Here is a 13,437-nt window from a genome sequence, read left to right as displayed (position 1 = left end):
CAGCAAGTTAATTTAATGAATTTTTCAGTACCATCCATAGATTTCATAGACATTAGGGCTGGAAGGGACCTTGCAATATCATCAGGTCCAGCCCCCTGCCCAAGGGGCAGGAATTCAGCTGGGGTCAGATCACCCCAGCAAGACAAGCATGCAAGCACTCATGGAGCCCAGAATTCCAACTGTAGGGAACCTAAGATGTCCTCTACTATTTCTTTAAATCTAGTCCCAGGCCTTGAAATTCAAAGCTAAGGGAGTAGAATGTGTGAATGTCTATGAATTGAAACTGGGGAGTACCTCAGACAACTTTGAAAGTCTTAGTCAGAACTGATTGAAAGAGTGTAAGTGTTCATTGGTTAAATACAGTTTGTGCAACCCACTGCATGATGGAGCTCCTTTTTAGGGACTACTGTTACACTCTCTCTAGATAGACAGATAGATAGATAAAATGTGTGTGTGTACACACACATACATATATATACACATACACACTCTCTAAATAATTAGACAATATTAATGGCAACCACTGAAAGATGACCAGGTGGATATTTTTAGAATTAGTCATTCAATTTTATTCATGCTGAATGATGGACCAGTTGTTTTGCTGCAATCAAGTTAGCATCTGATTTTTCAATTTTATAATTAGGGTCTTTTTTCCCTACATTTTCCAAAGTGCAAATCGGATCTGACTCTATTGAAGTTCCACCACTGTAAAAATAATATAATCAAGAAGAAAATCAAACCCCAGCTTTAAATTAGAATGTCCTTCTCCAGATAAATTCTAAGCCTCTGAATACAGCAGGGCTTTACAGTGGAAAAACTTGACAGGCGCTTAACTATAAAGGTGTAGATGAAGCTGCTGTGATTAAATATGTTGTAACCCCACCGTGATCTATCATAGTTTTTAAAATAAAAATGCTGTACACACTGTTACTAAGAAAGAAAGTGATCCTTTTTTATGAATTATACATTCTTATCAGATCCATAATCAAGAGCATTCCATAACAAAGTGAATATTTTATCAAAAGTCAAACAATATGTTTTAAAAATCACAAGAAGCATTTAAAACTAGTGCCCTAGCATCCTAATAGTGTTATTTGAGTTGTAAAGGTGAATACTTTTTTCAGGAAGAGGTGGGGGCTAGAGTTTCTATTAATGTTTCTTTTATGAATGAAAAAAGTCCTCCCCTGCCCCATTTAAGCAGATTTCTTTTCTTCTGTAAATTATTTTCATTTGGATTCTGGCAGGGTATTCACTTCTTTATATCATAATCTTTCAGAGCTACATATTAGGAATTCTGTAAAGAGTGTAGCTGTTACTGAGATGCGAGATATAAGGTAGATGGAAACTAAGAAATGGAGGATATATTGGAAAGAGCAGAGCTGGGTCCCTTCCGTAAAGTCCAGTGTAGTGGGCAAGTAGGCTTCTCTCTCTGAATTATTGCTGAACCAGTGCTCCAGTAGAGGACTGTGCTGCTGGAGGTTCTGTCTTTAGGTTGAGATATAAAATAGAGGTCGTGCACACTTTTGGTCAATAAAGATTCCATAGGCCTTTTAGCAAGACTGTGGGTAGTTAACTGTGGTATCCTGGCCAAGTTTCAACTATGGTTATGACCTTCCACCTATTTAAATTCCATTTGCAGTTTCAGTCGGACACGGTATTCTGTGCTTTCTCTCCTACACAGTTGTGCAGGGCTGCTGAGAGAGCCGCAGTGTCCCATCATGGTGGCAAGTCTCCACATGTATTCCTAGATAAACTGGGCTCCTTGTAATACTGGAGTACTAGACTGTGTCAAAAGCAACATATTCAGACAATTAATGGCATGACAAACATTGAAATGTGTTATAATTTTGGGCTGGCTTTCATTGTGCCTTAAAATGAACATTGGCAGGGCAGACCAACAGTGGGGCTGAAATGGGCCTTGGTGCTGTCCCTGATCATTTGATCAGCAGCCAGCTCCAGGGGCTTGAACTGGCAGCCAGTTTAGTCCCTGGAGCGATTGTCTTGTACTGTCAAGTACGGCAGGATTGGGGTATGATCCCAATCCCAAAATCACACATCCTGCCATGCAAAGGTAGTATGGCAGGAGGCATGATTGTTGGGATTACAGATCAGATCCCAATGTGTCTTTAACCAAACGCCTGTCAGCACCCTAATTCACTCTCGTATGATGTCATAGTAGTTATTCTGAACTGGAGCATTATTTCAGATGTTGTCTGTAATCTTATTTAGTAAACATTTGTAAAGCCCTTTGAGGTCCTTTTAGGCAGAAGTTGCCATAGAAGTGCCAGTTCGTTGTTAACATAGAACCAAGTTATGAGAGATGGAGAAAGCTGTATGAGGAACAACTTGTGATAGAGACTGGTAACAAGAATAAATACTCTGCTAAGAAACCACATTTCTGTATTTCTCCACTCATGCATTTGGGTACATGCTGCTAATATCCTTCATATGTATGCTTTGATGCAGTTCTTTCTTTGTTAGTTGTCATAAGCAAAAGACATGATATGCACCCCCTGTCTCTGTAAAAGACAACAACTGCAGTTAAAAGAAGTCAGGGGGAGGGGTAATCCATCTCTTTTGCTTTTATCAGTACAGTAGAGGCAGTGGTTAAGCCAAAAACTAAAGATTTCCATTATTGACTGCAGACTGTGATGCTGTTTTGTGTTGGTGTCTGATGCAGCAGCAGACATAAGGAAAAGACCACTGATTCTTATCACATGATTTGGACAGAGAAGACGATAAGGAAAGTTGTGGAGTTTGTAAGTTATGATACGTTGTATGTTCTATCAAATCTTATATTGGCTGCTTGTGTTTGATCGCAACAAGCTAGTGCATACACCTTTCTCTGCTGTTTGCAAGAACAAAGGTGACCTTGGGTCAATGTAAGTAAAGATTGCCATCAGGAAAATAAGTCTATAGATAAATATTTTTATGAAAATCTAGACATAAGGCCAGATACTATTCCTCTTGTAATCAGTAGGCGGTGGCAAGTGACCTGAAGAGGAGGAAAATCTGATGCATTTGGGCTTTTTCCCATCTGTACAAGTGTGAACTGATATACCTCTGTGTAGTGGTCACTTTTTCCCCAGAAAAAGATGGGATATGCACTACTACTCCCAGTATAACAGCTTGAAATCTAATTTGGAAGTAAGGAGATGCTCCTGGGAAATTCAGCCAAACAAAAAACAACAAACCCCAAATCATGGAAATTATGTAGGGCTTTCTTTATCAGAAACAAATGTTGATTTTCTGTCTGCACCCTAATGAAAGCCATCCTGTGTGATTATAGTATGACTGAGTTAGAGCATTTCAGTCTGTTTTTGAATTGTAATAGAAATGTTTCCCCAAGATCAGTGAAAACAGATACTGTCTTAGAAGGGCTTATAGAAGAGAGTTAAGTGCAAGGTAAACCTTGACTGGCTTAACTAATGGATTACATTTGTAGTCACTCTGTGTGTGTGTGTGTGTGTGTGTGTGTATCCTCTAACTACTGCACACTTGAAGAAAACCACTTACTAGAAAAAGTGAGTGTGAGGTATGCACACAAATCTCCTAAAATAAATAAGCCTGCTATGGTATTTTTTCATATAACTTTGAGTACTTCTCAGAAATTGGCACAATAGTACCCTAAACTGCTCCTTTAGTGCTTCTTGGAATCTGATAATTCTTTTTTTTAAATGTTGTTTTCAATTTTTTTCTATTTAACCTTTTTATTAATCTTAACTCCTGCACGACTCTCCTTGTGGTTATAGATGTACATGTACACATACATGCAGCTCCTTTCCCGGTTAGCTTTGCCAAGACGTAAAAGTGAGAGAGAAATATAGTCCTACAAATAAGTGTGTGATATATACATCTCAGATATAATTTATATATATAATAATTAACTCATGATAATGGAGACCATAGGTCTCTATTGTTTTTCACCCAAAAAGAGGACTTTAAAACAACCTGGTTTGACAACAAAGTTCAAGGTTGAAAATACATGTGCATTGCGTAGAGGCCATCATTTTCCATACAGATGAGTTGTAAGGGTTTCGGGATAAATCGAAAACTTATTAAAGCTCAAAGGCTCTCAGGAAATCAAAACTCCCCCTTCCCACTCATCCCCAATCAAACTCATAAAAATTAGAGAGCACTTTGTGCTTGTCTTCCACTCTAACCTATTTGTATCATTTGAGATAATCATTCTGAGCCTATCACTTGTTTTGATATGACCCAGAAGTTAGGGCAGGATACATCCTAACACATCCTGACACGTCTCATTCTAACCTACAGGTCAGCAAAAATCAGGAGACAGGTTCATAATGATTAACTATGACACTGCCTCATAGACCTAATACAGGGTGTTTATATGTGTATCTATATTTTTAGTAATAATAATATATATCGAGAGAAAATCAAGTGTGTGTTTAGACCCAGATGAAGAAACATTTAAGGTTATAGGTCTTGAACCCTTGGAGGTTAATCTTTTATGGCATAAGGGTTTTACAGATTCTCTCTATGATATTTGAGCAGAGCCACTGACTTACAAAAAAAAATCAGGCTGTATGGTCAGGGAAGCAAGAACATCATTATATGCCATGCAGGTTAGATATTCTTCACCAGGCTTGCCTAGAAGCGGCTTGCTTAGAGCTGAAAGCATACATTGGTATCTTTACACTCACTGACTTGCTTGTACATATTGTCACAGGAGGCTTGGCTTAATCAGTAGTGAGCTGGAAAAAGTAATGTAAATTGGAACCTTTTGTCATGAAAAATGTAAATGTGGGTATGATTTAATGGCTTTGGGGAGAAAAGTTAGCATGAGAGATTATAAGAAACAAGAAATCGATTACATGTAAGAAAGGACTTGGACCTCTAATCAAGTATTAAGGTATACAAAGAGATCCCTAGCTAGTTATAGCTTGATTCAAAAGGATAATGGTTAGATTCTCTTTTAATTTGCAAGTTTTATCAAAAAATGACATTCCTATTTGCTCTTTATCTAGTTTTGAATTTTAATGTATACTCAGAGTGATTTATAGAAAACCATCACTATGTAAATATTGAACCATATGCTCTACTTTGTACAAAAGTGATGTATTTTCTGTGAAATACCATGATCTGTTCCACTTTTGGTATTGTTAGAAAAATTTTACTTTTAGCAAAAGGAATTAACAATGTCCAACCTGAAAATATGAATTTGAAAGAAAAATATGTACTGTCTTTCACATCTATGACTCAACCCACAGTATTTTCATGTCAGTAGAAAATTTTTCTATAAATCCTTTAAAAGATCAATGCAATGCTTACAATAAAGGTAACAAACTATTTTCTTTACTCAAATGTAGAAGTGTGCAGGCCTGACCAAAACAGAAACACACACACACACACACTCTCTTCATCACTGCTAAGGAAAACTGGACAAAGCCTGCTCCTTGTAGGACTGGCTTTAAAGATGGTAATGATTGGGTCACTGGGTGATTTAAGGGATTGGTAAATTGACGTAAATCCTTAGCTGTACAAACATTCAGTATAGCTCATGGGAGTAGGAAAAGGGTTTTTTTAAACCAACTTTCTGATTCCCTTGATCCTGAGGCTGCTGTCTTTATGACAGCTAAGGATAACCCCATGCCAAGCAAATCCTCTGTTGCTTGTTTAAATGCTCACTGAGACTTTAGTAAGGCCTGAGAATATGGCCCAGAGCATTTCATCTTCCCCACCCATCTAAAAAACATTCTATAGGGCATACCATAAGAATGTAATTAAGGATAACAATATGGCACCAAAAAAGGAGCAATGCCATATGCCCCAAGGGGCATTACCAGAACATACACTGTAAGAACCTATCCTGCTGTCATGAGAAGAGAGACTAATCAGTTTCTTCATTTTATGTGGAACGATCTACTGTGGGATCCATAGATTTCCAGTCTCATGACTTGTTATAATGTGTGCAGCATGGTTCAACTCTAATTTTTTTATTTATTTAAATATCCAAATTTTTAAAACATATATGCATTGGGCAGGTCTTAGAGGGTATTTATTTATTTAAAAAGAAACACACAAATTACTACAAATAAAATGCCACAAGCAGCCTCATGGTAGCAGCAGACAGAGTCCCTGGTTCAACATTGGTGACTACTATAAATTACAGAAACCCTACAATCCCATCACCAAACCATTCGGTGCCTTTCCCAAGCGCACAAATGCATTTTCAGGTACAAGTTGTGTTGTGGGGAGGAGGAGGTAACTTCATTGGCTTTCACATTAAAGATACGTGGTGTGTAGTGGTTCATGTATGAGTCAAAGACCTAAAGCTATTTTAGAAGTAACATAATTATGGCAAGGAAAAAGGAAATTTGATGGGTTTTGTGGTAGGAGTCAAGACAGCCTGTGATAAGTATGCAGGGCAGATTGCCAAATGTAACCAGTTTGGAAGTTGATGGGAAGGAAAGTACAGTCCTGAAGCTTTAAATTATATGCATCCTTCCAAGAATTTCCTGCCCTGCTGGATAAATTGCAATGGTTCTCAGTGAGTTCTTGTATAATAGGTGCTCTCTTCCAGCTGGCTGGTGAAATTGTAAGCTGGTAGGAGTTAGAGTAGCCCTAGATACATTTAGGGAGCTTGCCTGAACCCAGTCTATAAATCGTGGCCAGCTCTTGCAAGATGTCTTCACAGGAATTACTTGTAACAAGCATGGACCCCAGCAAAGAACATTCTGCACAGACACAGAGATTTGTCTGTGTGTATCAGCTTGTATGTTCAGAGCCCGTTTAAGGTTTTCCCATCATTATATTGCTGTCATAGGTTAATTACATTCCTGGCACCATGAGCCAAAATAATAGCTCTACAACCTCATGTAAAGTATTGCAACATGCATGGCATTGACCCATTTCATTAACTGCATCTGATGAGTGAAGACAAATCTGAACTAAAATGATCAAGACCAGACCAAGTCTGGGTTTTAAGTGTGTGTTTCATCATTTGAGCAAGTTGTGATTTACTGTGCTATAAAATGCCCAGGAACACCCCACCCACCCACCCCCTTCCCCCAAATCAATACTGTGCTGACTGAAAAATAATTTTAATATAAAATTTCCCCCTCTCCCTAATCAAGCTAGTCCTGGTGAGTTCTTTAAAAAAGGGTAGTCCCTAAGCTCTGAATCTGATATGCAGGGTCAAAAAAGACCAAAGGCAGCACTGAGAAGTTCCAGACAGAGGCTTCTAATTGTTCTATGCAGGAGAAACTGGACCACCCCTTTGGACAGCCTTTATTGGTGATAGTTACATGTCCAGTATTAATCCAATGGCAAAGATGTCAATAAAATAATGTATTCATTATATAAGTATTTTAATTTGTTTTTTTATCAATACATGCTAGAATGGATTGCCTGACATTACAGTTCAGAATTTTTAAGTCCTACCTCCAGGCAAATCTCATACTTACTAGCAAAAATGAAAGTGTGAAATGCTTTTTAATGTATATTTAACAACAGATAGTCTGGTGATTACTGATGTGTATTCTCTCTGGATTTTTCCCTTGCTATCAGAAGGCAATGTTAAGAGACAACATTTTTACACATTTATGCTATCTACATCCATCAAATGTTTACCTTTTAAATATTTGTAACTGTCTTTTATAACAAAGCCGCCAAAAAGTCATATTTTAAGTGTAAACGAAACACAGGTTCAAGGTTACAATAAATTGCTGGTAACAGTTATACTAATAAATAGTCTTTCTTTCCATTCCTCAGTTTCAGCCTTTTGATGCGAGTTGGTAATAAAAGCATTTTTAAGTATTGCCCTCATGGAAAAAAATAGGGGCTACATGCAGAATATTCATAGTTTTGTCCTATTATTGAAATGTCTGCCTTGTTTCAAAATCTTTGAAAAACATTTTATGAGATTTCACCTAACCAATTTCAGTCTTATGGCTACTTACGTACAAAAAGTGAATTCTGTCAAATGCATTTATTTAATTCTTTCCTGAAGTGTCACCATTTAATAAGGATTAAGGTACAGTTTTCTGCATTTACAATGGGGTGCACAGCAAGAGTTCACGTCTTATACTAATGTATGCTAAATAGTTGCATAGTACATAGATCACTGTTGTTAAAATAGCAGTATTGAAGGCATTTTAGATCACAGAGCCCCAGTGGTCCACATTTTGTTTGCTTTGACATTATTAAACTCAATCTGTTTCTCTAACTGTGACTCTAATTACTACATTTGCATGGCAGAAAAGTTTGCTTTGTGGGTTGACTAGTATTAACACTGTTTGCATGTTGTTTTCTGAGCTTAGTGTTTCATGTACAGGCTGCAGAGCAACTTCTATCAAATCAAATAATTATGCAGAATCAATAAGTTTTTTTTCTTTGTGTTTGTCTTTGTTGTTTCTTTGATATGGCCTCTAGGATGCTGCAGGCAAGGTGCTGGACCGCTGGGCCATCATGTCCAGGGAAGAAGAAATTATTACCCTTCAGCAGTTTCTGAGATTTGGGGAAACCAAATCCATCGTGGAGCTGATGGCAATTCAAGAAAAAGAAGGGCAGGCCGTGGCTGTGCCATCTTCAAAGACAGATTCAGATATAAGGACTTTTATTGAAAGCAATAATCGCACCAGGAGCCCAAGTCTCCTTGCTCACCTGGAGAACAGCAACCCTTCCAGCATTCATCATTTTGAAAACATCCCTAACAGCCTTGCATTCCTCCTACCGTTCCAGTACATAAATCCAGTATCTGCTCCGCTGCTGGGACTACCTCCAAATGGTCTCCTGCTGGAACAGCCAGCAATGAGGCTGCGTGAACCTAGCCTTACAACCCAAAATGAATATAATGAAAGCAGTGAATCTGAAGTTTCTCCCACGCCATTCAAGAATGAGCAGGCATCCAGCAGGAATGCTCTGACCAGCATCACAAATGTTGAACCCAAAACTGAGCCAGCCTGTGCATCTCCTGTTCAGACATCTACACCTGTCAATGATTTGTCCAAAACGGAGCACACAAAAAGCTCATTCAGGATCCACAGAATGAGAAGAATGGGGTCAGCATCAAGAAAAGGGAGAGTGTTCTGCAATGCATGTGGTAAAACTTTCTATGACAAAGGTACTCTCAAAATTCACTACAATGCAGTCCATCTTAAAATCAAGCACCGGTGCACTATTGAAGGCTGCAACATGGTCTTTAGCTCTCTTAGAAGTCGCAATCGTCACAGTGCTAACCCAAACCCACGTCTTCACATGCCTATGCTAAGGAACAACCGAGACAAAGATCTAATCCGTGCTACATCAGGAGCTGCCACCCCTGTTATAGCAAGTACAAAATCCAACCTAACTTTAACAAGCCCTGGTCGTCCTCCAATGGGCTTTACCACTCCCCCTCTAGACCCTGTACTACAGAACTCTCTTCCTAGCCAGTTGGTGTTTCCAGCTTTAAAGACTGTCCAGCCTGTTCCCCCTTTTTACAGAAATCTACTTACTCCTGGAGAGATGGTGAGCCCTCCAACCTCACTACCTACCAGTCCTATAATACCAGCCACTAGTGCATTGGACCAACATCCCCCTCCAGAGTCGTCAACACCTACAGTGGTCATGCCCACCCCTGAGCTTAATGCTGACCTTGCCCCCAAGAAGAAACCAAGGAAGTCAAGCATGCCAGTTAAAATAGAAAAGGAAGTTATTGACACAGCTGATGAGTTTGATGAAGATGAAGAGACTAATGACAACAGCACAATGGCTAATGATATCGGTCATGACAATCATTGCCATTCTCAGGAGGAAATGAGCCCAGGTTTGTCCGTGAAAGATTTTTCTAAAAGTGATAGAAGCAGGTGCATTTCCAGGACAGAGATAAGAAGGGCAGACAGCATGACATCAGAAGACCAGGAGCATGAAAGAGACTATGAAAATGAGTCAGAATCTTCAGAGCCAAAATTGTGTGAGGAATCCATGGAAGGTGATGAACGCATCCATGAAATGCATGAAAGATCTATGATAAACAGGCCAGATGAAAATCACAATGAATCTTCTAACCAGGATGTAATTAAGGTGAAGGAAGAGTTTACAGACCCTACATATGATATGTTTTACATGAGCCAATATGGACTGTATAATGGAGGCAGCGCAAGTATGGCTGCTCTTCATGAAAGTTTCACTTCAACATTCAGCTACAACAGCCCTCAGAAGTTCTCCCCAGAAGGTGAGCTGTGCTCAAGCCCTGATCCCAAGATCTGCTATGTGTGCAAGAAGAGTTTCAAGAGTTCCTACAGTGTGAAGCTGCACTACAGGAATGTTCATTTAAAAGAGATGCATGTCTGCACAGTGGCTGGCTGTAATGCTGCCTTTCCATCACGGAGAAGCAGAGACAGGTCAGTAAATATTAATTGACTTTCTACATTACTAAGTATGTTGAATTATGTAAGAAAATCCAGTTTAAGGTATATGAAGAAATAGAGAGAGAAACACACACGATAATGACAAGTGACAATCATGCTCCCTTGGCATTGAGGGAGAATTATCACTTCAGGTTTTCACTGTTGCCTGTTGTTCCAAATTGTATATACTGTGCTATCATCTTATATGACTGGATAGATAATAAATGCCATCATTCTTCTGTGTGTATGTGTATGCATGTGAATTGTACAAATGCTTTTATTTTATTTATTTTCCTCTTACTACGGCTTTTAAATCAGAAAAGGCTTCTATTATGTATATAGTAAATTTTATACAGCAGAACTATCTTCATGCATATACATCAAAACATAGAAACAAATGGAATACAAGAATTCAAAGAACTCAGATCTTCATAGGCTTATGAAAAAATGAATAAGAATCAGTAATCATTCTGTCCTCAGATTCATTCATACTGATACATAGGACCTAATAAACTATTATAGGGAACAAAACAAATGTTAAAGGTAACAAAATGTTGCTCTCTTTCTGTCTTTTATTTCCGTGGAGTCCAGCTTTATTTTCTTCTCTGCACATAACCCCCCTTCTCACTCTGATGGGAATTATGTACATAGAAAGGAGAGGCCAGACCCTTACATATTTTAAAGATCATCCAGAGTATGTTCTGCTGGGTCTTCAGATGACATCACACTGTAGTTATGCTTCATCAGTACAGAAACAGTTGGGCTTAAACAGAAGCAGATGGGCCTCAACCTCTTAGGTTTTTGTTACAAAAATTCTTTTTTATTCCTAGAGAAAATGCAATATAAATGGAATTTGTCAAGGTGGTAGGATAACACAGTTATTCCATACTTGTGAATACAAGCTCTCATGCATGATAATGAAAACATTGTTGAATAATTGAATATCTTGGATAGGTTCACACTACGCCTGTGCGAAGCGGCTAGTATTCACTTTGGATTTGGATTCGGTCAATTTGGGGGACATTGATTTGATATAGTGATTTGAATCACCGTCTCGAATGGATCTGGCCGAATCTGAGCCCCTGCCCTCTCTCCCAGCCCCAGCAATGGCTGACCTACCTGCTCCAGCACCCAGCACTTTGAAAAGAAAAGCCCCAACTCACCGGATGCTGCTGGGTAAGGGGGCAATCCCCACTGCCCCACACTGTGTGGGGGGCTCTGCATGAGCCCCCCAACCCCCGCCTGTTCCCCCAGACCCCCACATGGCTGCCCTACCCATCCCAGGTCTGGCCCTTTAAGAAAAAAAAACCTGAAAAAACTCAGACTCACCAGTTTCTGCCCAACTGGGGGTGATCCCCACTGCCCCACACCACATGAGGGGCTCTGTCATGAGCCCCCTCAAGCCCTGAGGCGACTGCAGGAGCAGGTGAGCCCAGGGTTTGTTTGTTTTTTTTAAAGGGCCAGAGCTGGGGTGGGTGAGGTAGCCATGGGGGTTGGGGGACTTGTGACAGAGCCCTCCATGCATCTTGGGGCAGTGGGGATTACCCTCCCCCTACCCCCGCTGGGCAGAACCCAGTAAGTAGGGGCTTTTTTTTAAGGGCCAAGAGCTGGGGTGGCTGAGCCAGCCATGGGGGTGGCTGGGGGAGCAGGTATTGGATGGGGGCTGGAAGGGGTCCCCCCATGGTCCCCTCTCCCCTCCTCCACCCCCCCCTCCTCCGCCCCCTACTTATGAGCTCCAAGTCTGGGTCCAGCTCCCTGCTGCAGTGAGCAGGGACTGCCCAAATCATTGAAGCTCTCTGAATCTTTTCTGAATTGATTTGGAGAGCTTCAAATTGATTCAGACCTTTTTATTGGTCCCCTGATTCAGTTCGGATTTGGAGATTTAGCCACCAAATCGGGCTGAATCGCCTTTGAATCAAATCAGCACCCAAAGCTTCACACAGCCCTAGTTGATGCTGTTGGCTTGCATAGAGATGGTCAAAATCATTCTATATTGCTTCAGACTCCCCTACCCCCCCCTTTTTTTGGTTTAATATTTTTGCATTGTGCAGTAAAAGTTCAGCAGGGACAGAGGAAGGAAATTGAGCTTAGCTAAACACTTCACACAGTTTCTGCATCTTTGTCCACTGAAATTGCTAGGGTTTGTAACTAGATATGGAGTATGACATAAAATTAAATAATTTAATGTAAAAAAGGTTAGGGAGCTGTATATTTTGGAAGTAGGTCCAGAGTATCTCATAATTTCTATTATCATTTATGAAATCCACTAATGAGAAAAATATGACCATAAATTAGAAAACAGTTATAGGTAGAGAAGAATAAACTAGAAAAATTCCTTCACCAAAATGAAAAAAGACCATTAGAAACCAAACACCCAAAACTAAATTAGAGCCCCAGACAGGACAGAGAATCTGGGGTAACTTCAATGAGACTTGAGATGGACCTATGGCCTATATAGAGACATCCCATTATAGATTGGGGCTAGGGACAGAAATTACACATAAACCAGTATAAGTGATCGGAAATCAGTTCAAACTGGGAACACAGCAGAAGATCAGTGCACATAAACCACTTTCAAAATGGTCAGAACAGGTTTAAGATTGCCCAGATGAATGTAGTATCAGACTTAAGTGATTTAATTCAAATTGGTTTATTGAACTTCTGTCCCAGATTCCCTCCAGATTCAAGTTAATTCAATCTCACCTGCAACCCCGCCCCCCCCCCCCTTGCAGGGTGGCTGGGCTAACCTTGGCCCAAGCTGTCTGCTCCAGCTGAGCAGGGAGGCATGCCCTAGCACCCCCTGACTTCTGGCCTAGGCCACTGTAGGCATGTGGTTGCATTTCGAGAATCAAAAGAGGATGTGTGTGCACTTGCTTATTGGTTCAATCTATGTAACCTGCAAAGTTTGAATTGATTCAGCCTAAGGGTTTTTCAACTGTTTGTACTTAGCCTATGAGATGACTTAAACCAAATGGAGTCCTTTGCAACTTAGACATTATGCAGGTTTTGTGAGTGCAGAATTTGGCTGACAAGCTGTATTTTCTCAAGCGAATTATAAAATGTCAGTTTTGTAAGAAGCAAA

The 13,437-nt window shown here is 39.9% G+C and overlaps 1 protein-coding gene across 20 annotated transcripts in view; it reads left to right on the top strand.

The window, feature by feature from the left end:
* Positions 1-13,437, top strand: part of BNC2 (basonuclin zinc finger protein 2) — a 471,942-nt gene that overhangs the window by 427,042 nt on the left and 31,463 nt on the right. For all 20 annotated transcript variants that reach the window (XR_016441272.1, XM_090038761.1, XM_090038756.1 and 17 more), the window contains one exon: positions 8,398-10,349. Coding sequence is in view for 19 of the 20 variants with exons in the window: in XM_090038761.1 (XP_089894887.1) it covers positions 8,398-10,349 (1,952 nt within the window). In the remaining variant the exon portion in view is untranslated. The remainder of the gene's footprint in view (positions 1-8,397; positions 10,350-13,437) is intronic.

Source organism: Crocodylus siamensis, chromosome 3 (assembly GCF_052110815.1).
Source record: "Crocodylus siamensis isolate JL-2025a chromosome 3, ASM5211081v1, whole genome shotgun sequence".
Lineage (NCBI taxonomy): Eukaryota > Metazoa > Chordata > Crocodylia > Crocodylidae > Crocodylus > Crocodylus siamensis.
The sequence above is the reverse complement of the archived record's forward strand: the minus strand, read 5'-3'. Positions and strand labels throughout refer to the sequence as shown.